Source organism: Acipenser ruthenus, chromosome 12 (assembly GCF_902713425.1).
Source record: "Acipenser ruthenus chromosome 12, fAciRut3.2 maternal haplotype, whole genome shotgun sequence".
In the NCBI taxonomy this organism is placed as follows: domain Eukaryota; kingdom Metazoa; phylum Chordata; class Actinopteri; order Acipenseriformes; family Acipenseridae; genus Acipenser; species Acipenser ruthenus.
In genome coordinates, this window is record NC_081200.1 from 39,325,078 (window position 1) to 39,350,307 (window position 25,230).

The 25,230-nt window shown below is 36.8% G+C and overlaps 2 protein-coding genes across 6 annotated transcripts in view; both read right to left on the reverse strand.

The window, feature by feature from the left end:
* LOC117416552 (leptin receptor-like) overlaps nucleotides 1–13,346 on the reverse strand; it is a 36,261-nt gene extending 22,915 nt beyond the window's left edge. For 2 of the 5 annotated variants that reach the window (XM_034027703.3, XM_034027696.3), the window contains exons 1-2: nucleotides 13,143–13,346; nucleotides 12,780–12,826 (exon numbers count right to left, since the gene is read on the reverse strand). The gene's annotated coding sequence lies outside the window, so the exon portion shown is untranslated. The other 3 variants (XM_034027697.3, XM_034027700.3, XM_059035093.1) reach the window with 3 other exon arrangements.
* A 2,506-nt stretch (nucleotides 13,347–15,852) lies between these two features.
* On the reverse strand, nucleotides 15,853–24,618 carry LOC117416701 (leptin receptor gene-related protein). Its single transcript, XM_034028062.3, has 4 exons — nucleotides 24,486–24,618; nucleotides 19,691–19,766; nucleotides 19,217–19,403; nucleotides 15,853–17,740 (listed from the first exon to the last, which is right to left on the reverse strand). The coding sequence occupies exons 1-4, from the start codon at nucleotides 24,499–24,501 to the stop codon at nucleotides 17,624–17,626; spliced, it is 396 nt and encodes a 131-aa protein (XP_033883953.1). The 5' UTR covers nucleotides 24,502–24,618; the 3' UTR covers nucleotides 15,853–17,623.
* Nucleotides 24,619–25,230: the final 612 nt, after the last annotated feature.

Consider the following 25,230-nt stretch of genomic DNA (forward strand, 5'->3'; position numbering starts at 1 on the left):
CCGTGATTTCCGTGCAGTATGTAAAGGGAGAGAAACGCTATGGATTTAAACCCTTCTTGCTGGCTGCAGAAGGGCAGCATCCCGAATTAAACACTTTTACCTTTACCTGCCTTTTCCCTAATTAAAAAGGAAAGTTTCTAAAATGTAAACAGACATACTGTGCACATTTGAGACAGGACAGTTTTTTAAATTGGCGCTAACACTGAAATGTGTAAATTGAGCATGATTCATACATTTTAACCTGCAGACTGACACCTCTGACGTAGAACTAGTGACAGATATTTCCCAGGAGGTAGTGTGTGTGGAGCATTTGGTATGGTACTTTAGAAGCTGCTTGTGTGAGAGACTCGGACCAGGTATACTGTAATCGAGAAGGAATACCTAGCCATCATAATTAAACAAATGAACCGAAAGCAAGCTTCTGTGCACCTCTCTTCCTTTGTGTGTGGGCCCGGCCGCCCACATGCAGTTTTTGTAAAATGTCAAAAACGTCAACCTCGCGTGGGCCCCAATTCTGCTGGGGGCCCTACGCTTTATCATAATTTGCTTATCGGTTAATCCGGCCATGGTGTAGAGGGTTGGTCTCCTGTAAGTGTTAATATAGAGAGCCGGCAGCCCCAACACAGACAGGAAGACCTCAAAGCATCAGACGAGTCTTATCCCATAAGACCCAGGAGGGTTAATCAATGGATATCTAAGGTGGCTGAACTAAATACCCCCAACCTATCACTAAACTGGACTGCCTCTGGTGTTATACACATTGTTTTACTGACAGAAATGCAGACTCACATGCACTGTTACCTGTTTGATTTTAATAACCCTGGAACACACATTCGAATTCGAATCTCAGTGCCAGTATTGAGGTCCGACACTGAATTGTTACTGAATTGTCCCCAGGGTCAGTTGTTTATACAAACTTATTTTAAATCATTATTTACTGACACAAGATCAGGCAGCATGGATGTTGTTTATACTGTAATACAATCACTGTACTGTCAGTTTAAAAAACGCGGTATCTTTGGGACAACCAACTGGATAAAACAAATAATTTTATCACAATATCAAAATGTTTTTCTATATCGTTTACACTTCTCGCAATTCCAGCTTGTTTACATCGACAAAATTACATCTTGCATTAAATCGTTTATAAAATGAGTTTATTTTTAGTATTAATGCAGCACTGACGATAACATTTGAAATGTCTCAAAACAGCAGGCGTGTGTCATGTATCTGACGTGCCCTGTTTAAAATGTTTAGTACAACTTAGCAAAATCACCTAGGCTACTCCAGAATTATTCATAAACTCGGTTGGTGGTTGATCTCTGCGTCCCCGTTTAATAATTGAAGATATTAAATAAACATTTGCAGTAAGTATCTCATTTCAGCGTTTAGTACTTTACTGAGTTAATTTAATTAATTTAAACGGTGCAAATTAAAATTTTACAGTTTTTAAACACAGATGGTGTTTCGCTCATGGTAGAATTTTTTTAAATTAAAAATATAATACGAACACAGCCTATACTGTTTATATCGTTTTTTTCCAAATAAATAAAACCGTTTTTTTTTTGTTTGTTTGTTTTTTTGTTTTTTGTTTTTTTAAGCTAATTTAATTTTACAATAATTGGACGATACATTGACAATCCAACAGTACAGTACAAACAGACGTTAACTTTATTATTATTATTATTATTATTATTATTATTATTATTATTATTATTATTATTATTATTATTATTATTACCACTTCTTGCATTTTAAAATAAAAACTCAATTAAAAAAAAAAATACAGTACGGTAGTTGTGTTCACAGTTTGTCACCTCTGTGTCTTTAATATTGACAAAAACAGTACTTGTGCGACCTGTCACAATATAAAGAAAAAAAACTGAGGGGAAACCCGCTTTAAATCCAGAAACACTTTAACGTGCATTCATTTTTATTAAAGTTAACTGGAAATTTCCCCACAGTTTTGATTTTAAAAAAAGAACAGTATGCGTCCTACCTGAGTGCCGGCAGAGGTTGTCGCTTCAGCAAGGCGCTGTGAAAGTGATTGATATTGCGACGCTGCGCACGCGGCTGCAGAGACTACAACTACTAGACACTCCTGATAACGCTCAGAATCATCACTGAGCCATAGCGCCGTCTGACAGAGTGAAAGGGTGCATTATGTGAAGTGCGCGTGAACCATTCGTTCAGGTTTATAGATTATGCTTGGAAAATGCCCAGGGTCTGACAGCAGGAGTGTGGTGAATGAAAGCATGCACCCTATAGTAGTGTAGCTAGTAATCTAGATAAACATCTGAAACTGCAGTTCAGCTCTACCATACCTTAGCTGATATTTAAAAAGGTAATAACAACCATGACTTAAAAAAAAACCAAAAAAAAAAAAACATTACCTCTTCTTAGCATAACATGAAAACAAAATCTGTAGGAAATGTACTTCAAATTGGATGAAACCCATTCATCCTGCTACACTATGCATGTACAGTAGAATCACTCCCTGTGCAACAAGTATAAGGATCCCATGTTGCTTTCACCTCTGTAGTAAGAGATTGTCGTAGCTTATGTAAAACCAGCCTTGCCTTGTTTTTGGTGCAGAACTACAGTACAGAAGGGGATGCAGACTTCGTATAAACCAAAAGCAAGGTTCAGAACCACCAACAGTCTATATATGAGATGTATCTCAGATAACACAAACTGTCACTGCAGGAGAAAAAGAGTAAACTGCTCCCCTTTCACCTGATTGAGAAGCGTACTCACTATTCTCAGAAAGACACCCTAGCCTGGCCGTTTTGTTCGTTTTAAAATGTTAATTGCACACTTGCCAGCTGTCCTTCAGTTCCCTATCCTACAAAATGGATGATGTCAACAAATGAAACTAAATGATCTCACATAGCAAATTTGCAATGCAGTCCAATGTGCCACATTACGCACTTCATTTTCTCAGTCCTCTCAATGACATCATCACGCTGCCCCTTGTGTATAACATCATGTTTAAGTGTGCTGATAAAAACGTAAGCACTGTTCACAAAGGATGAGCTGTTTGCTCATATCCAGCTGTTTTCAAATACTTCATATTATGTTAAACTCATTGACTGGTTTAATCATATATCCTATCCAACTTGTCTAAAGCAGTTGGTGCTATTGCTACCTATCTATTAGTGGCAGGGTATGTAGTGAACATAGGCAGGCCTAAATATCAGGTCCTTATTAATAAACTATTACAGTGCCACCAAATTGTATGTGTTAACCAGCATGCTATTGATATATGAATACAACCCACCTCCCCCCCACCAAGAATTTGCTAAAGTGTCGATCCTGCAACTTTAATGAATCTGATACTGCAAGTCAAGCGAAGAGTACTGTGCAACAAACCATGTTCATCTTCCCTATTCTTCACTCTGTATGGTAATGAAAGAAAAATGATTTTTGTCAGAATTGATATATTAAAATAACTTTTGATCTACAGGGTATACTTCAGAGATGCAGCATCTATTTACAAGGGGGTCTGGGGACTGCAAGCATCCAATCAGTGACATTGTAGTCCCATTCAGTTATTGCTCATGCACTGAGAATTTGGTCCTTTTGCTTTTTTTAAAGACGAGTCTTTGTTGCATGAAAATTTGCAAAACCACAGGAACGGGATATGTATGGGAACAGATTGCTCAAAAGCTGAACCGTGCTCTACTAAAATCAAGCAGTTTCACAAGTGCTCTCAGATATCCAGTGCAACAGTCATACACTGCCAACAAGGGCTCCTAATAAACATGCCAGCTGGTATTGTCTCCATAGCATTGCACATGTTGACCCTTTATTATAGTATTATATCACCCAATGCAGGAAGAAAATCAATGCCTTTTCAATTTCCTCTGCCACCTCATTTGTCTTCCTAGTACAAAACTCACACGCAATTGAAGAAGTTAAAACATCAGTACAAGTTTAGATATGCTTATTCCTGAGGGGGAGGAATTGTTTAAAATGTTTTTTGAAGATGCATAGATGCTTAAACGGAGGCCAGTAAACCCACCGAATCTCTATGGTCTTGTTTGTGTGAATCAGAGCTAATATATTCTGTGATTCATCTACACAAAATAGGGGGCTGCGCAGTGTTTTGCCTTTCTTGGAAAGGACAGTAAAGTGCTTTGGAATGTCTTTGAATGTAAGGCGCTACGTCAGCAAGCTTGTCGTTTGTTGAAGGACTATATACATGAAGATATGCATAAAGATCCAGTGAGGTTCTGTACGGGTTGAAGGTTTCTTTATGTTTCACTCTATCGTTAACAGAAAAAGAAAATATAAATATTGGGGTCTAGTCAGTCGGTCTAAACACTGGTGGATATTAAAAACGTCTTTTGTTTAAATCATTAAAATAAGACCATCCATGTTTTACACATACACTAAAGAGATTTTGAATTGCATATCCTTGAGACACAAGAGATGAGATCAGCACCTACATAAAAATAGATAAAAAAAATAAAAAGTAAGGTTTTGAACTCAATGTGTTGCTTGATAGTGGAAGTCAATGAATATAAGAGGCACTCTGAGTTCAGTATATGACTTAAAGTACCTCCTAGGAATTGCCACTGCCAGCTGAATCAGTCTATCTACTCTCAGCGTGTGATTCTAAGCTGCAGGCGATGGTCGGCACAGCGTGATGCTTTTCTCTGATTATGTGTGGCAATAAATTCAGGAAATTGAATCCTTATCTTGTAATAATAACACACTGCCTGTAAACAAGTATTATCAGGTATTGAAATGGGTTTCCAATAAGTAGACTCCAAAAAGGTGACCGCAGACTTTTATTCTGCATGCTGAATTTATTCATGCTTTTGCTAAAAAAAAAAAAAAACATACACCAAGCCTTTATTTCAATTCAAAATGATCTTTCTTATAAGACAAGCAAAATAAGATGAAAAGCCATTATATTGAACCCATCATTGAACCCTATTCATTTTCTTGTGTGTTAGTATTGAATATTAAAGAAAGGTTTTGTTTCAGCTGTTGTTTGTAAATTTAATACCTGGCCTTCCCCTCTGTGAGGCAGGTCGCTCCCTAGCTTCATTAAGCAGCAGCAGGTGAATGACTCTGGAACAGGAATGTGCAAAGGAGAACAAACACACTTTTATCAACAAGGGAAGGCTGTTATTATTTTGAAGGTCTCACTGGTATATCATCTATCATCCACCAAGCTCTCGGTCAGAATATGTGGTACATATTCCCAGACATGTATGAGGACTGCATCAATGAAAATTAGTTTTTCGATTAAGCCTTTTCTGCATGGAAATGACTTTAATAAGGGAAGATACAAATGTGATCTGTTTCTTTTTCTCTACCTTTATAAGTTTACCACATTATTTTGGCACAGTTATACTATGCATTTACCCTGGTTTGCCATGTTTATTAATATGCTTTACCATACCTCCCTGTGCTTTACAATGCTTGCCTATGCTTTACCATGCTTTCACTGTGCTTTATCACACTTTGCTATGCTTTTACTATGGGAAACTTTTATAAAGATAGGGAACAAGATCTGATTAATCCAGCAGCTGGTAATAATAGTGCCCTTAGCTAAGCCGCTAAGGTTTTTAAATATATATTTTAAAATAAAGATTACATAAGCAACACAATGATATCTCTGAAGAGATGGAGGATTGTCTAACATCATAGAGAGAGGTCACTGTCCCAGGAGAATTATCTTTGTCATATCAATCAATTATTAAAGAAATATTTGCTCATCAACAAATAACCGCACCGACTTCTTTGCCTTAACTCAGAATGTGCTGACAGGCTGTGTCAATGATGATTAGCGAGGCTCATAACTATGCTAATCTGTACTGAGAATTCATTGCTTGGTTCTCACTGGTTTGCTGCTGTTCTCATCTCTGAATCATGGGAACGCACTACCAACATGTAAATTATAAAGGCTGCTTCCCTTTGTGAAAAAGACATTCCATTCTTATCAGGGACAATGCAAGACACATCTGTTGTTAGAATTCCAAGCAATCGCTGAAATGCATGACCACAGTACATTGAGATAAACATTAAAATAAATTAAAAAGGCAGAACTGTATTGCTTTATATCTGCTGGACGATGTGAAGCCAGGCAGAATGGCATTTCTCTTTTTGTCAGAAAACAGCTTGTTTATTCCCTTCACAAAGCAGTCAAACTCAATTCTGAAATTTAAGCTCAGTCACCCTTCTAGAAAATAAAGGTGGCTTGTAACCCAATTTCCTTTTCTCTAATGAATTGCCCTGCATGTGTTGCAAAAAAGCAATGAAAAGGTCAGATGAGAGATTTAGCACATTCATTTCACAAATCAAAATTAAATGCTGACACCTGGCTTCCCTGCAGACAACAGAACATTTACTCAATTAACTCTCACAGACACATTATCGCAAACAAGGTAATAATGTGATATTCATTCAATGGTGGTGCATGATTTAATGTCTGCTTCTGCCTAACAGCAGTCACTAAGCTTTCGAATAAGAACGAAAGGCATGTCAGACTCATAAATATGTATCTTAAAATAAGGAAAATTGGTGTGATTTTACAGCTTGTCCCAACAACAAGAACTGTTTGCATAGCTAATCTGTACATTGCGTGTCAGAAATATTGTTTCGTTTATTTTTTATGGTGTAGCCTTGATTTTAGGATGCACTGTTACAAAACAATGGCAATGCAATACATGGGAGAACACATACAGTATTGCAAAAATAAGCTTAAGCAAGAGAGACTAGTGAATTAGCCTGCTGCTACATCTTACCCCAGCCTTTCATAATCAAATTCCAATGATATGACTACTGTGTGAAACAAGTTTGGAACAAAATGTACCTCTCTCGAATCCTTGGCTTTCTTATTTTTATACTGCATTACATCTTTTCATGGTGTCTTAATGTTGTGAATGCCCCTAATCATTACGGATAAGGGGCTGGTGATTGTGAGGTACATCGTATTCAAATATACAATATTTAATTTGTTTAGCTACCATATATTTAATATATGGTAGCTAAACAGTGGTAGTATTTAGAACCACTGCTGTTTAGATCAGTAACTCATACCCCAGGGCCATGTGAATTTATAACCTAAGGACCCAGCTTTAAAAAATCAGCAGTTTAGTCCCAGTCAAAGCAAAGTCTACAGAAGCCCTGTGTCACAGCCAGTCTGGTCATGTAACCTGCACCAGAGTTTCTGTGATAAATCCTTTCTGTTATCTTGTTTCTTCATTATCGTATTATTACCAATAACCATTCCATTAATAGGATCCCTGCAGCAGAGCTCGTTACCAGCAGGAGCAGGGAATTGGATTCAATTTCTACAGTTGAAGGACTTTAAATAACCTGTTTTTACTCTTGAACCAGCACGTCTAGTTAAAACCACTACCGCTACACGCTCTGACCAGGATAAACCAGGGCGAGAATCTTGTATTTGTGTTCATTTTAGCATGCAGCCATTACTCCTTCAACTAAATACCAACGGCAGGAAAGGTAGGCCCGTGTCTTGTTCTGTTGCCATGGTGAGCCTGATGTATGGGTGACAGTTGCTGAGGTCCTTTGAGGATACGTTTTAGCTATAATGGCTGCGATCCCAGGCTTGGAAAATTGAAAAGTCGGCTCTTGCAGTCTTATGTTTTATTACAAGCCTATGATAGTGAATGGAATTAGGCAAAACTTTATTTATTTTTTTTACAACCTACTGGAAAAAGAAAAGGCTTGACGCCATGAAATAATAAAAAAAAAAAACCCAAAGTGAGTGCTTGCTTTCCGAGCAAAGTCACAATATTTATGAGCCCTTTAGCTTTACCCAGACACAGGCATGCTTCCAAGCACAATGAACAAAAGGGTCAGAATCTCACCGCACAACAACGGAGACAGAAAAAGACTGAAGAACATATCTTTTCAAATCCAAATGTAATGACTGTAATTACAAAACAAAAAAGAAAACAGATTCTGCCAGATAGTGATTCATGTAAGCTAGCTGTATTTTCTACAGTTTCCCTGAACAGCAACAGCACAACTGCTAACAGCCAAGGTAGCTACAGTATAAAAACAGTTTGGAACAAGGCTTTTATTACAATTCAATAAAGAGTGAACACAGGGGGAAAAAAACTCCTACACCAATTTGTCCAGAAACATTAATATCTTGAAAAGTGTACACCACAATAATTTTTTTAATGCATTTATCTTTCATTCTGATCAGGAATTAATACATCTGTATTTTATTATTTTTTTGTTAATTGCTTTCTGCTATGATTACATTTCCTTTAAAATGCAGAGCACGTATTACAAAATGTCACATTAAAGACAGAGCTGTGTGATATTTGCCAAATAAATCTGACCATCCTTGCTTGACATGTGCCTGGGCTAGTTATCAGTTTTAATGGTCAACTGTTGTTAACAGAATTTATATATATATATATATATATATATATATATATATATATATATATATATATATATATATATATATACTGTATATATACTGTATATTAGGGGTTTTAATTGATTACAGATTAATCTATTAATCATGCCTGTAGGTGTTGATCGATTTAAAAAATCATTAATCTAGTCTACCCAAAAAAGACCTCAACTTGCAAGATTTGCTTTCCGGTGATTTCCTTTCACAACAGTACTACGAGTTTATCTTTTATACAACGTATTATATGAGTTTCAATCTGTACCATAGCAGTACATGTACAGCTATAGCTAAGTCTTAATTATGGAATATTCAGCTAACTAAATTAAACTAAAATAAAACAGCCCTGTTTAAAGTTTATACTAAAAACGACTCTATTCAACACAATAATTGTCTGTTAAATGTTAGGTGTCATTAATAAATGCTTGCAAAAAATAGCTTTTTTTTTTCTCCCATGGCCCTAGGGCTCTTCCGTAGAATGCATACCAAGCTTTGTCACTCTCCTTCAGAAAATCCATAAAAAATAAGAATTACACAACCATCAAAAAAGAGGGGGAGGGAAAGTACAGCGCTGAATTCATTGTGTCTGCTCAATCCACACAATTACACAGAACTGTGATGCTGGTAATGGACACTTGACCTTGGTGTAAGTACCAAGGGTTTAACGTTTATTACATTTCTATTGACTGAGCTGGGATCCGTACCTTGCTCACCGTTGGATTAGCCATTAATTAAATGGTGCTGCTCTGCTGATGAGCAGTCTTAAATTGTGCCTGAAGAATACTCTGGCTCATGTGCCAAACAGTAATTCATGGTCTCCTTTCCTGTTTATTTAATTGTATTCTGTTCTTTGAGGACACTGGGATATCTTAAATGTCATATTCTTGTGTAGCTACACTTTCAAACAGTTCATGTTGAATTCAAGGTCTGAGCTTTAGACACTGTTTTGGTGTACTCAGCATTTGTAAATGTTGTTATCACAGTATATACAGAAACCTGCTCTCCAGTGTAATTTGTTTAATTCATGTAACGCACATGTCATTAAACATCTATCAGGGGTTAATGAATCCTTTACAGGGTTGTCAGTGTAGTTGTGGGGTTTCTGGAAATGAAAAAGTAAGACAATGCATTCAGGTACAGTTACCATTTAGGTTCTGCATTTCTAGTTTTGTAACAATCTTTGTAAAATGCTCTGACAACATGCTTGTTTTTAAAAAAAGGTGTGCAGCTTGAGCTGAAGTATGTATTTAACACTCGCCCTTTAATGTGTTAACAGCAGAGATGGACGTCACCTTCTGGCCGCTGGGCCTACATTCTATAGTGTGAGCACTTAAAGAAAGCAAACAGCCCATAAATACACATATAAAGAGTGCAACGTACTGAACAGTGAATAAAACTAACCATTCTGTTTAAATGCTAGCCTTTTAGAAAGAAACCCCATCATGTACTCTAATCCTACTTAGGCCATTTAAATAACAATTATTAAAATATGCGTTTAAACAAAATTTAATGTGAAAACATTCGTCATGCAATGGGTACAGAACAGAATGAATAATGTCAACTAAAAATCACTTTTCAAACAAGCTGCGTTAAGTACGTCACTTAAACCACAAGCAGGAAATTAATAACAATTATTACCTGTATTAAAATACTTGACATTTAACATGTATTTCTCAGAATAAGATTTCTGCAAAACTTGGTCTTGTGTAACAACTGAATCACTAGCTTCTCATTAAGTAAAATGTGTCTGGGGTGTGAGGTCTTTTGTGCTAAAAATGCAGGTAGAATTATTTTCAACAGATGCACTGCTAATATATTTTAGACTGACCATCTACAGCATGGTAAAGTTGTTCATGTCACATAAATATTACCAAGTGCAACTTTAATCTTGTGCACTAATGAAGTAAAACAGTTCACAAGTCCTGGTATGTGATCTACAGTATTTAATTACAGCAGTGTCACAGACAGAATCACATCTTGAATTTATTTGGTTGTAGATGGGACACTGCCCAGAGTCTTCAAAGTCTGGAAAAGATTTCGATATTTTCTTTGTCCAACTTTAAACAGGATCAAAGTGCATGACTTTTAAAAAAAATAATTTAAGAACTGCTAAATAAATAAATTAACGCTAAGTTTGGGGTTGTAAAAGTTGTTATTATGCATTTGCATTATTATAGAAATGAAGATGCAACTGTTTTGTAAATTGTTATACAAATGAGTGCTGATTTGACAAAGAATAAACACAAATCTGAAGATTATCCATATTGCATAAGGCAGAAAGTTTATACAAACCAGAAGAGCAAATATATATAAAACTCACTTTGAAAATAATAACTAATGAGAAACAAGAAACTCGACTTGCTGCTTTATACAGCCAGCAGTCATTTTAATTACAGACTGCCAAACCTTTTCATTAGAAACTGCTACCTTAACTAGTCAGGAGTCGCTGAGGGATATAGTTTTAAATGTGAAATGCAACAGCCTACCATCCATTTTGAATTGTCTAGTCTGTGCTCAAGCATCTGCTAAAATGAATTTAAAGGGACGCTGTATAGAGGTTTGAATATCATATTTCACGGTCCCCTTCATCCTAATTTTGGGTGTCAAGCAGAAAGTCAGAAGAGACGTGTGCTGTGCGAGTAGAGAGCCAATGAGTAGGAGCCTTGTATCAGCAGTACCGTTGAACTGCAGGTATTTCTCACAGCAAGAACACCATCAAATAGCACCTATACAGAAGGTTACTGATCTATTTCTGACAGTCCTTCTGTGAAGCCCAGGAGCTGCTGCTTATACATTTTCAATACCCATTAAAAATGGTCCTTGATCTCTATATAGTATACCACAGTAGTGACATTTTATTGGCCAAAAATGAAAAAAGGGTCAACATGATTTTAAAGCATTTTAATGAACAATGCTTTGTGTGTGTACAAATTATTTTGACCAAAAAAAAAAAAGGTTTTATATTACATAAATAACAAGGGTCTAGAGAAGGGTTGCATGTTCTTGGCAGTGGAATCTCCTAGACTAGACTAAAGGTCAGAAGGCATGTGTACAGGGATACCACACTGCCTGTCACTAGGACAACGGGAACATGCAGTACTAAACCTGAGTCTCAACAACATACAGGAGCCTCTCAGTCAATATGCTATTTAAACAGAATAATAGAACACCATGATATAGACCAGGGGGCCCAATACCGATCCTGGGGGGCCATTCCTCTCCAGGTTTAACAGTTCAAATATGTCACATTCTCAGAATACAAATCTTGGACCTATTTTGTATATTACATTTGTAAGGTCTGGATTAATGTATTACAGTACAGTGAAGTCTTGTAAAAATCAGCGACTTTCAGCATTTGTTTATGTATTGTTTTTTGCGTCTTGTTAAAATCAGCAAACACATTTAGTAATTCAATCAGTAACAAAAAAGAGTCTTGAGAGAGGTCCTACATTACATACATTCCAGACAGCCGATACCCAAACCATCGCCAAAAAGAAACTTCAAACCAGTGAAGCACCTGCTGACACATTCTAACGGGGCTTCTGCACTGCTGAAGGCTTACACTCCATGACCCGTCAGGAATCTGCATACTGGACATTGTAGCAAAATATCAGTTTAAAAGTAATGCAGCTATGGTTTTGCATCGTCCTATAGAATTAACTAATTTCATATAATGAAATGAAACCTGCTGAATAATGTTATGTTAACATATTGAATTACATACTGCTTTGTAGTTTTCCATATACTAAATGAAAAACTGACAAAACTTAAAATGTGACATTTCGAAATCTAACATGAAATACTGTATTAGTATTATGGTTTCCAGTAGACTTTTGTGATATCACTTTGTAGTTTCTTTGCTTACATGATGTTAAATAAAAGATCTAAATTATGTTCGTATAGTTTTTTTAAATTTTTTTATTATGTCTCAATCCTAACATTCTGGGTGATGGAAACCTTTTGGCTATCGCTGTGCAGTGAAACATTCTAAGCAACATGCCAGGCTTTGCATTCACGACGGTTTCAAAAAACAAGTTCAGCATTAATGCTGGCTCATACTGTTACATACTGTACAGTACATTAAGAACTTGCTTATGACAAGCTCTTATCAGATTTCCAGGGCTTGAAATCAAACGGTTTCTGGACCCAAGCCTGTTACATTTATCAACAAAATGCATTTAGAATGGTTGGTACACCAAAGAACACGAAGCTGTCCCTGACAGACACATCTTATCAAAGACACATTTGTATTGGGTCATTGACGTGATTATGTTAGGCATGCATGTTGAGATTCAGCTGTTTCAAAACACTTTTCATGACCAAACCACAATACTTGACAACACTATACAAATACCAACATGAAACCCACCGTTAATCCTGGTGACAAAGAAAAAGCAGGGGTGTTTTTTCTGGGATCTGAATAAAGAAAAAGAAAACAACGTTTCTTAACCTAGTACAGCTAGGGTTCAAATTGATACATAGCCGTGTATGTGCTTTGACAGGTAGATGGGAAAGCATGGTAAAGGCATTGCTTTACAAAACTGAAAATGTGCAATTAATCATTCTCCTTTTTTAAGTGCTTGAGTGCATTACTACTTAACCAGAAACCACTGGCGTTCTGAGCAAAGAAAACTGAAAAGGTAAGTATAAAACACTTTGCAAAACCCATTAAAAGCAAACCATTACTTTAGTATGATTGTTTGCAAAATCAAAAGAACATCTGAATACTCACCGATTGTTGATAAGGACATTTACATGATGCAGTACCCAGAAACACACACAGAGACAGCACTAAGTTGTTATTGCTATCTTTCGATCCAGTCTCACACATGTTACTCTGCTTGCTCAGCCTGCTGTCTCTAGGCCAACACGGTGCTATTCTGAGGAGCAGCCAGGAATATGTACCAATCATCACACAACCCAGGCACTCCGAGCTGAACATTGGTGACTTTCCCAGTGCTTATGTGGCTTTAACATTAACTTCCCAGCAAGAGGCATTACTACTAAACACTGTACATTTGCATATCAAAGGCTAGAATTGCTTGAAAGGCACAGTGTTGGTTTACGGTGGTGTTTACATCTATAGGTAAGCTGTCAGGCTGAGCAGGACTTCATAATACTTCTGTAGAGAGTGCAGCTTGTAGCGCACAGTATGCTATCCCCTACTCTCACACTCCTGTATAAACTACTTCAGAAAAAACAATACAGAGCACATGGACCCCTGTACGCTGCCCAGCTTCTCTCATCATGGAGTTTCATAACGCATACACTGATAGATGCATGTACAGGAAACTTTACTTTTAAGTTTTACCTACTGTAACTAAGCCATCAGAGAACTGTCAAGAACCTACCTTCACTGTCAGAACTCCATGACAGCTATCATAGTGTGTTTCTCATTGCAGGAGTTAGATTGAGACACAATCAGGCACACATGACATAGTTTCCTTTTTTCTGTGTTTTTCAAGCAGGAAATAAAAGATCAAGAGCGGGAGAGAATCAATTCAGCAAACACTGTATCTTCTTATGAAGGTTTTTTGCAAGCTTATATATCAGAAAAGGGCATGTTTTCTTTGAAATGAAAAAAAAAAATTGTATTTCCCCATTAATTAAACATTTGGTAAATTGTAAATGCACCTGCATGAATAAACCCTTGAAAGACCCGGAAAATGGTTTGTTTGCTTGCGTGCATTACACAACCACTGCACACATTCAATGTCTTTTGCATAGTGGCTAAAGTAATCTTGTACACTGTAAGAAAAAAAGGATAGAAATCGTAATCTGTTTGCTTTCCTTAACATCCATAACTATAGAAGGTTGTACTGTGTATATAAACAGGTTCTGCAGAGGTTTACATAGGTTACCCATGATCGTATTTTTTACTTTATAGACATAGTTTTGTAAGATGATGCCGTCTTTGTGCAGCTGATAAATATAAAGGTGCTAAAAGAGATAAGCCAGGGCGTGAATCAGTGCAAAAACAAACTGTCCTTTGGCTTCCCGGCCATTAGAGAACAGCCAAGTAAGCAATTACGTATAATTTCCTAAAGAGCTTGCATAAACCTTATAATGGTGTCTATTTGATGATTGACTAGAGCAGAAATGGTTTTAAAAACAGACAGAATGACATACTTAGTGCTTCAGGCAACGTTTTCACTTTGCTATCAATGTGCCAGATGAGAAATCTGTTTATATTATAGGTGCTTCGTCAGGTGCAGGAACAGAATTATGGTGCTGGAGGAAAAAAGCTTCATAACACAGTGTTTCTTTCATGAAATGTACCAGTATATATTCAGTACTACAATGCAGACTGTCTGAAAGTCCATGTTGCAATTTCACCAAATCATTGCCAGGTTCAAAAAGGCATTTCCAAGTACATGCAGCAATAAAAAGAGGAAATAGCTTCCAATGCCATTTAATTACCTGGATGTATTGATTGTAACACCTCACTCCCTTACCTTGTTTGCTGTTGCAAGTTTCTGTTCATCTACTTTAGATATGCCTATGGTCTGATCTCTTCACTTTAGAAAGCCATGTAAAGCTGTGTCCTTTTAACTCTGTTGGTTCCACCTGTCATACTGTATAACAGCATAGTATTGTATAAAACAGGCATATCCAACAGAGGTAAAAGCCCACAGCACTACATGACCTTCTGACAATTCACAGCAACAGTTAGCTATATGGAAAAAAAATACTAATTATCAATGCTGAACATTTTTTTAACTCACTGAAATGAACGTAGGAACACAGAGGGGAAGGGGGTCAACAAAGGAGTGATAGGACCCCTTACAAAGAAAATACTACTGAAGCAATAGTCGTAATGTTATTAGGGTCTTAAAAGGAGTGCTGACCAAGCACTAGCCATTATTATCCTGGGTTGAATAGTACTTGATGATTGAACTTACAGTCTCTGACCACATTGACCACATTCCGGCGCCTCCTCAAGACTCACCTCTTCAGAAAGCACCTGTAGAACTCCTCTGTTCTTCGCCTGGGACACTTATCACCCTTCCTTAAATGCGCTTTACTTGCTCTTATCTGCCCCCTATTTTACTGCATTTAATCCTGTACGTCAGAGTACTGTAACCTGGCAAGTGTTTAATCTGTAGTATTTTGTATTTAATCATATCCTGATGTAACTATCACTGACACTGTTATCTGCTGTATCATTGAATTGTATTTTGTCACACTTGTACTTGCTTGAACCAAAGTCATTGTATTTATCTTGCTCTTAATTGTATTATTACTTGTACTGTGATACTTGAAATGTATTTGCTTTCGATTGTAAGTCGCCCTGGATAAGGGCGTCTGCTAAGAAATAAATAATAATAATAATAATAATAATAATAATACTTGGTTCCTTGCTTGTGTTTTATACTTCGTTTTGTGATATGCAATACTTCCTGTGCTCAGTTTCACTTTAATATGAAATAAATCCACAGAAGAACTTACAAGTAAACATTTAATATAGTCAAGTTTAAAAAAAAAGGTAAGAAAAAAAAAACATGAAGACAAAGCTTTTTTTTTTTTTTTTTTCTCCAGTGCACTATACACATAACTTTTATGTAAACAGATTTGTATCTAGTAATAGGCACTGTTCAGTTAACATTACAAAAGGGTTTTATTATTAATATTACATTACAATAGAAAACTGATGAAACAACAAGTGTGTGTTACAATTTTGAATACACATTACTAAACAAATAGTGCTTTAGTTCGTTTTTTAATTTTTTTTTTACAATTCACAGGAGCAATTGTATCTGGATGATTAACAAAAAGCACTTCATTGCAACTTCATCACACTGGCTGTGTTTTTGCAAACCAGCCAACACAAAGTTGTTATCACATAAGAAATGCAGTATATAATGTGTGTCTAACTACAGACACTAAAAAAAGAAATGAAGAAAACTAACTAATCCAAACAGATTCAATATATTCCCATAATACAGCCACACCCCATTTTGTACGTCGATTAGCAAAAGGGTCAGTTGAGCATAAACATTTTTAGTGAGGGGCCAGGAGTTAGTTGTTTTTTTATTTTTTTATTAAAGGGTCATATTAGCACAATCAATCACAAACACTAATGTTAGTGTTTCTACTCGGTATTTCATAGTTATGGATGACCTCACTTGCCCTGTTGAATAACTTATTTTCTTGTATTTTATACTTCAATTTGGAATATGCAAATATTTAAAAGACAACACTATAGATAAATGTAAAAAAGCTGTCGCGACTTCCTGGTTATTAATCACTTCATGAGATGTAGTACACATTCCCACCAATGATCTAGCTGCAATCAGACCATGTGATCTACAGCAAAGGTACCAGGACACAACAGTTTATCTATAGAGTTGCTTTGGATTATATGCATGGCATGAAAAACACGAATAACTAATGAAGATTCTGAACACAGTAAAAGAGGGACCAGTAATAATGTTAGTAAAGCTTATAAGAAAAGGGTTTTAAAGCATTAGGAAGCACTCATTTTAGGAGCCTTTTTTAATGATCTATACGGAGGGGGTTCTTAATAATCTGTCCAGTTGTCCCATCAAAGACCTCATTTAAAAGAAACTTGATGGAGTCCGTGAACTGGATTATAATGGTGTTGAAGAGCAGAGGCATTCATATTTATCATGGCTCAGATCATTCAAATCAGACCATGTCAGTGTTTGTACAGCAAATAAAGCCCAGGTAGGGGAGTACTTCAATCGCTACACTTGTCAACTTCTATGGCAAAGCTGCCAATAAGATGAATACTTGCCTTCAGTGTTGGACGGGAGGGACAGCTATACAATGGGGCAGGGTTGGGACATACCGGAAGAATCCCAATATTTGAAAATAGATTGAAATGTTATTCTGCATTTCCAGATTTCCATTTACAAAAACATGAAACTGCTGCTACCTATTTTAACATTTTTGGATCTTTGGTATTTCAAAAAGGTAGGGTTTTAGTTTGTATTTCCTAGATTTCACAGAAGGGAAATGCATTAGAAGTTGACATACCGTAACCGCACCCACTGTAAAATAATTTTGTAATTGTTTTTCTTCTGAAACCTAGCAAGCATTTAACCACTGTTATTTTATGTCAGTGTGAAAAAAAAATGCATAGAATGGCTTTAGTGTTTCATTATAATTTTCTTGTACAAAATAAAACCAACCAAAACAGCAGTCAATGGGTCTTCATTTGTGATGCCTATGTGTTAACTTGGGGGTGAGCTACCATTGTTCCCAGCTGAAGTCATCGCTTCTGCCGAATACCAAGAAGAAGCCAAGGATGGTGAGGAAAATCACAGCATTCCCAGCTAGCACGAGTCCACACGCTCCCCACGCAATCTGAGACGCAAAGCAAAATCCATTCAGAAAGCTCCTAGCAGATAACATGGGGCTCTGTGACATTTAAAACCACATGCACAATTCAACTCACAATCATACAGACAATCACAGTAACCTTTTCACATGCTTGACATTTTAAATAAGTGACATGTTATTGGTTGCTTGAAATACCGTTGGAGAGCAGGGTTCTTGTAATTTGGAAGTTACACAGCAAACGACTTTGGCGTTGACTAAGAAATGTACAGGTAGTGGACAAAAAATTGGAAACTCCTGGGTAAATGAGGGACACCAAGTATATTGAAAGCAAGGGCTTCCACACAGATGTGGCTCATGCGTTAATTAAGCAAATAACATCCCAGCATGCTTAGGGTATTGCATAAAAATGCTGGACAGGCCTGGTTGCCTACAATTATGGCTAGCATGGCTGCAAGAGGAGACCTCAGTGACTTTGAAAGAGGGGTGATTGTTGGGGCGCGCTTGGCAGGAGCTTCAGTGACCAAGACAGCTCAACCTGCTGATGTTTCACAAGCAATGGTGTCTAAGGTGATGTCGGCATGGAACTCCAAGGGAAAGACATCATCAGCAAAGGGCAACAGTGGGCGGAAGCGCATATTCCAGGATTGTGATATCCGTGCATTAATTCGAAGTCCAAGGCAAAACAGGCGAGCAACTGCAGATCAATTGACTGCAAATTTCAACTTGGGGTGCGAGCAGCCAGTTTCATCAAAAAGGTCCGCCGAGAACTCCACAGAGCGGGATACCATAGTGGCCCAACGCCCTATTAAGTGACTTTACATTGGTGTTTCCATTTTTTTGTCCACTACCTGTACTTTACATAGCCTGATCTTTAAGAACATGGGAGTTATTTGATAAAAGACAAAAGTCAGCACAGCAGTGTGGGCAAACTGTAGATTTGACCTTATAAGTCTTGATAAGGTCTTTAAACAGGTTTTAATTGTTTCAGTTTATTGTTTGAGGGGGTCAGTATTGTCGTATCTGTCAGTGACATCTCACTTTCCTAATACATTCTTTCTTTATACGTTTGTTAATTTTATTTGTAGTAATAATGTTCTTGTGCAAATGAAATGGGTTACAGTTCAGATATCAACGACAGTACTTCTTTATAGGCAATAAACAGGCAAAAGACAAGCAACTGCATACCTACTCATTCCAATCAGGATTTTGCATAATGCTCTTATGCCTACAGTTCATAAAAAGTGCTCATGTTTCCCAGTGTTGGTAACTAGAAAGGTTGTACAAGTCCTATTTTTTTATTTAGACTAATATGTGCAGACTAATATGTGTTTGGTTAATACCAAAGTGGATGATAAGTGCCCTTTGGGGGAAAAACAAAAAAAAACCTCACCGAGTCTGCACTCTATTTTAACTGCCAAAAGGGTTAGTCGAGTTCTCTCCCACTGTTTCATCATCACCATTTTTCTAAAGAAATAATGGGCTATTTATAAAGCTACTCACCACATTGACCCGAGCGAGAATGATTGGCATCCCGAAGGCGGAGACCACAATTCCGGTTGTGAAGAAATACGCCAGCTCCCGGCAGGCACTGCTGGCAGCGTCCGAGTCATCTCCGATCCTCTTCGCAATGAAGTGAGGAATGGGCGATACCACGTAAAACACCAAGACAAACAGAGGCCAGTACACACTGTGAGGGGAGAATTCCAGGGAAAAAACAACCTTTGAAATGTGTTGCATGCATTTAGTGATGAAAATAATCACAATCTATTCAGAGCTTGTTACAAGTGTTGTTAGCACTGTGTACTGTTCCTCAATTTCTCCACAAGCATACCTGTGAACAAGGAGATATTTTGGGGAACAGCAAGTTCAGGAGGTATAGAAATGTATTGTCACATGCAATAAAATGAAATATCACCTTTTGCCAATACCTACAGTGGTATGGAAGTGTATGCCCAGTAAAAACACAATACATACCCAAACTGTTCCAATCCACATGCCAGCATCAGGAATGTGAGGCCAATAGCGCCGCTGAACGACAACCCAACTAAAGCTGAAAAAGAAGACATGCAAACGAGTTTAAAGTGACTAGCAGCGATATTTCAATTGCATCAACTCAAATTCAGGGCACATCCAATAGGTTAATGATGTCTCAGGGGCAAAACAAATACATGAATTAAAGTCTTGCAGCCACTGAAGACCTTGCTTAAATTAAATTAACCAGGATAACAAGATTTTAGCCAAGACAGAAATAACAGTTAAAACATTTCCAGTACTCATTTTATTAATTCAAATTATTAGAAATATAGACACATCTGCAAGGTCTGAGTAAAATGGATCCCACATTTGTACAAAAAAATAAAATAAATATCAGCTGGTTTCACAGACGACAATTAGCACTAATCTTGAATTACCCAATTTTACTTTAGGTAAGGTAGTCAGAGAGTGTTGCTAAAACCTTATGCCAATAAAACTAGATTAATAAAACACTTAATGGCTTGTCACGAATAAATCTAAAACCCGTCTTCCCTTGTACAAGGTGCGATCACCTTTTTTGAGTGAAAGGTGTATGCGGCAGAGATAGATGTCTCTTTGATAGAAACAGTTTAATTTATTTGAAGTCTTCCCACTGATGATTGGAATGAGAATGTAGAGATGGAAGTTCTGCTAACAAGATTTAAGTTTTTGCAGGTATCAGGCTTTTAAAGACACACCTGTGGTGGCTTTGACAAACTCACTGAGAGCAGAAACTGACCCAAGACTGTGACAGCTACTGGAAGCAGGCTGATCTTTGGAATGCAAATTGAATTAGTGAAACTGCATGTGTGTTAAAATGTTGTAATAACTGTACTGTGTTTTAAAGAATAAAAAGCCAGCAGAAATACTAAACGAATTGTTAAAACACACTTTATACAAGAAGTTATAATATGCTCTGTATTAGCCTATAGTTATGTTAGAGCATTCTATATTGTTTATTCTGTTATAACAGTGACAAGTATTACTGTACCCTGAGTTTAAGAGTGTGCTTAGATTGTGTGTGTATATATATATATATATATATATATATATATATAAAAAAGAGTACGTGCAAATCTGACAGGCTACTCGCATGACACAATACTCCTCAACAACTTTCAATGACTGAAATAAGGTACTATTTTTATATCCACTCCTGCCTCCTAGAGATAAATTATGCAAGGAATTGTAACACTAATACTTAATGCTGTACAGTACAGCCTTTATTATACTCGAAACCACCAGAATGGCGATGGTTACATTTCTGATTGATAAGCGGATAAGTTTTAACTGCTAAGAAAATGTCACATCATGGCACATGCTATTATTCTCATTTCTACCAAAGGCAGCTACATGGACAGAGTGAATCAGCTTGTTTTTTATCAACTATTCCTAGGAGTTACATTGATCAGGAGTTACGCACTGCTGAACTGAAGTTAATACAAAGCTCAAATAAGGTTCAAGAAGGTTCACATACAGTCCTACACTGAACATGTACAAGGCTGCCATCTTGTGGAAATAGTAGGTCACTGCAGAAATGTATTTATCTGTGTGTATGTTTCTGGATACACAGATTTATAATAAACTCAATACCTATGGTGGGATGGAAGTGTATGCTCAGCGGCGCAAGTTAACACGTTTTAATTGGGTTACTACACACCATACATTCCAGATTATTGCAGAGGAGTAGTTTTGTGGGTAACACTAAGATCTGCTTTGTTTTTTTATACATACAGTAGGAATGGATGATCGCTCATTAAGAGGACATGGTTTAGAACTGTAAACACATGCAGGCCCGGCTCCAGCTCCTTTAGGATGGGGGGGCCAGTAGACCTCTTTATATATATATATACACATATATATATATATACACACACACACACACACACACACACACACACATTACACACACACAATCTTCCTTTCCACTTTCCAAAAGTAATGAAACAAAAATTAAAGCAATATAATTCAAGCATACGTTTTCTATTTTTTGACTTGGAGAACTCCTTTATAAGGTCCTCCATGTTCATACTCATAGTGCCAAAATAACTAAGTTTCTCTTTCTGTTGAAGCATGGACCGACGAAAAGGAGTAAGTACCCGTGACAGAGTGGAGAAGGAATTTCCACATGAAGCTGTAGATACACCAATTATTAAAGCTGACACATACATCTTATGCAGCAAAGGAAATGCATCTGCATATTCATGCAGAGGTTTACAGACGGCAGCACAGTCTGCATCTTTGTTGAGTTTTTTAAGCAACATAAGTTTAGCTACAACTATTTCACTGGCCGTGTCATTTTTTGTCAACAACAGCTACCATCTGCAGAGGCTCTAGCATGGCAGCATCAAGAAATGTACTAGATTGGGGTACAAGGCAAGACTTCATTAAATTCAGATTCTTCAGAGAAAATCTGTGTTCCATCTCGGACACTGCTCTATCTAGAATGTTTAACATAGGTCTCTTTAATGTCAGACTGCAGTCAGATTTAGCAGTACTTGCAGAGTCTGAAAGTCCTACAGTGTCCTACACTACAGTGCTCATTCCAGAAATCTTCATCTTGATGATTTTTTAATGCCTCTACTGATGCATGTATCACCTCACCAGCACAGATCAACAGATTGTGAATGAAGAACAGCACTGGCTGGCTTTAAAATACCAAGAATATGGACCTTGAAAAATACCAAGAACAAAGAAGCTCTGTCTCTTCAGCTAAGAAAAAAGTCTGGATACTTCTGTACATACGTCTATGGAAGCAATATCATCCTGTCAGACATCAAAATGGCTTGTCCAGCGAATTTCTAGCAATCTCTTTGGTGAAGAGCCATTGTACTTTTGAGTAATGTAGTGAAGAAATAATACATACAGAGAACTACAAAGATAAAAAAAATCTCTTTGCACATGGTTCACTTTGAATTGCATGCACTACTACTAAGTGCAGCTGATGGGTGTAACAATGTATGTACGGTGTGTGCCTTCCTGGTTTTCTTTGCAGCAAAGCCTGCACACTTTCATTAACCCCACTCATCACTGACGCACCGCCTGATAATGTTGTCAGCATTACAACCTACTTCACAGAGGTGTTGAAGGATTTTAAAACAGGCTGGCTAGGACTATCTCTATTAAGATCATCAGCTGCTGCACTAGATGAACAAGAAGCAATGGCAGACTTTATGTTACTTTCCTCCGTTGGACTTTTATTATCAGTGCTGCTAGTAGTAGTGTGAGGCACAGGCTCTTCTTTATTTTGTCAAATAAGAAACCGATCCATTGTGATGCAGCAGAGCAACGGTAAGGAGATCCAAAAGTAAAAAAAAAACTAACTTAATGTACGCAAATATAACTAAATAAAATGAATGGATGGCAAATATATATATATATATATATATATATATTATATATATCTATATATATATATCTATATATCTATATATTTCCTTGGCAGTCAAACTGTGATACTTTAAACTAAAATCACTAACCTAAATTTACTAACCTTTTTATAATCTCTCCGTTAACTTTTCTTAACTGTCTACAGTACTTCCCTCTCTCTCGCACATACACTCTCTCTTCGTTTTAATGGCTTCTTAAACAGGTGTGAGCTTAAACTGAGTGGTCGGAGAGATATATATATTTTATTTTGAATGTGACGTGCTTTGCAAGTACTGTATCTATATTCAAGCATATGAGTCAAATAGAAAATGTAAAACATTTATTATTATTATTATTATTATAGAAAACTCTTTTTAAAACAGTATTTATATAACCAAAGTGGAGAGCCAGGTGACTTGGTTTGTTATTCGATCTCAATTTCCTTAAACTAGGAAAGCAGGTTTACTGTGTTTTATTTGTTGTCTTCTTATGAAAATGTTTCCATACAGAAACACCCCCGGCAGTGGAATCGATTGGAAGGCGTGCTGTGAAACTCGCGATGTATCACATCACACTGAAATTACTCACTCTACTCTTTGTCCTCACTTGGAATTCATATGATATTTCCATACACACACACACACACACACACACACACACACACATATATATATATATATATATATATATATATATATATATATATATATATATATATATATATATATCATCCAATTTTGATGAGACATTCTATAAACATGCTGCATGCTGTTTTCTTCACGGATGACACCAATTCAAATACAATCTCCTTATACAAGCAGACTTTATATAAAAACTCAAATAAACAATCAGAAAATATAGGCTACCTGCTGTTTATCAGCCTTCATTAATGTCATTAATCAGCAATACAAAGAAGGCAGTATCGGAAAAATGTACTGAACGGAAATCTGATTGAGCGTGTTGATGTTAGAAACATTCAGATTTAAAAAAAAAAAAAAAAAAAAGTCAGTTGCCTTAAAATTTGCTGGCTTTGATCAAGTTTCACTTTATACCAACCATGGCAACAGTTATCCAATCCCCCCAGACTTAAATCCATAATTAATGTATGTAAACAAATTATTAAGAATGAAGCTCGTTTACTGTGTTACTAAGGTTTGAAAACTTCACTTTGGGTGTACAAAACTAATCTGACCTTGTCATTTGCATATTCCACCACTGAGTGATTCCCAGGCAGTTCAATCTTAGCACAGCCATACCTCAAATCAAAACTGAACTACGAATAAATGATCCTGCCAATTGCTAAAATCAAAACTAAGCGAGCATATAAGTGCCCGAAGCAGCGCTCAATAAGGGTTAAATGAGGAACATAAACAAACATTGCCCGTACCTTTAATCCCGGCCATGTTGTTAAAGGGTTTGTTTTTCTTTGTTGTTGTTGAGTGGTTGCAGTCGCTTCCTGTTTCCTGTTACGTTATTGTACAGCATCAGTTGCCTCACTTAACCAGCTGACTTTCTTAAAACGACAGTACGTGGCATTTCTATGGAAGGCCATCTGGGTCAAAACGATGTGCACAATCGTTTTTGTTTTTGTTTTATTTATAATTATAATTATAATGATAACGTGTACTAAATAACGCGTTTTTGACCCGGGTGGCCTTCCATACAGAATTAAACACGCCACAGGTAAATGTAACAGTAGTTACAACTTGCACCAGTTACATTAAAATAACGATATGACGTGTGGCCAGCAGAGGGACTCGCAGTACTTGAATGCTCGGAGCTTCATTCACAACAGATTGTTTGGACACCGTTGTATGTATACAAATATGTATTATATTTGTCACAAGTTGTTTTAGATGTGTCGATGTACAGTCAATGAAGTTGCATTTTTTAAAGTTAAATGGACGTGCATTTTCACTCCCTGTAAGGATTCAGTGTAGTCAGTGATAAATAAATCAAATTCACAAACAGATAATTGCTCCCACTGGCACAGGTTGATTTGAGTGTGACCGATAAGTTAGTTAGGGCAGTTCAGCAAATTTGTAGTATCAAAAATGCTCCTGGCAGGACAGTGCACAGTATTTGCTGTGTGTATCACTATGGTGACAGGTCTGGTCTACCACGACTAAATA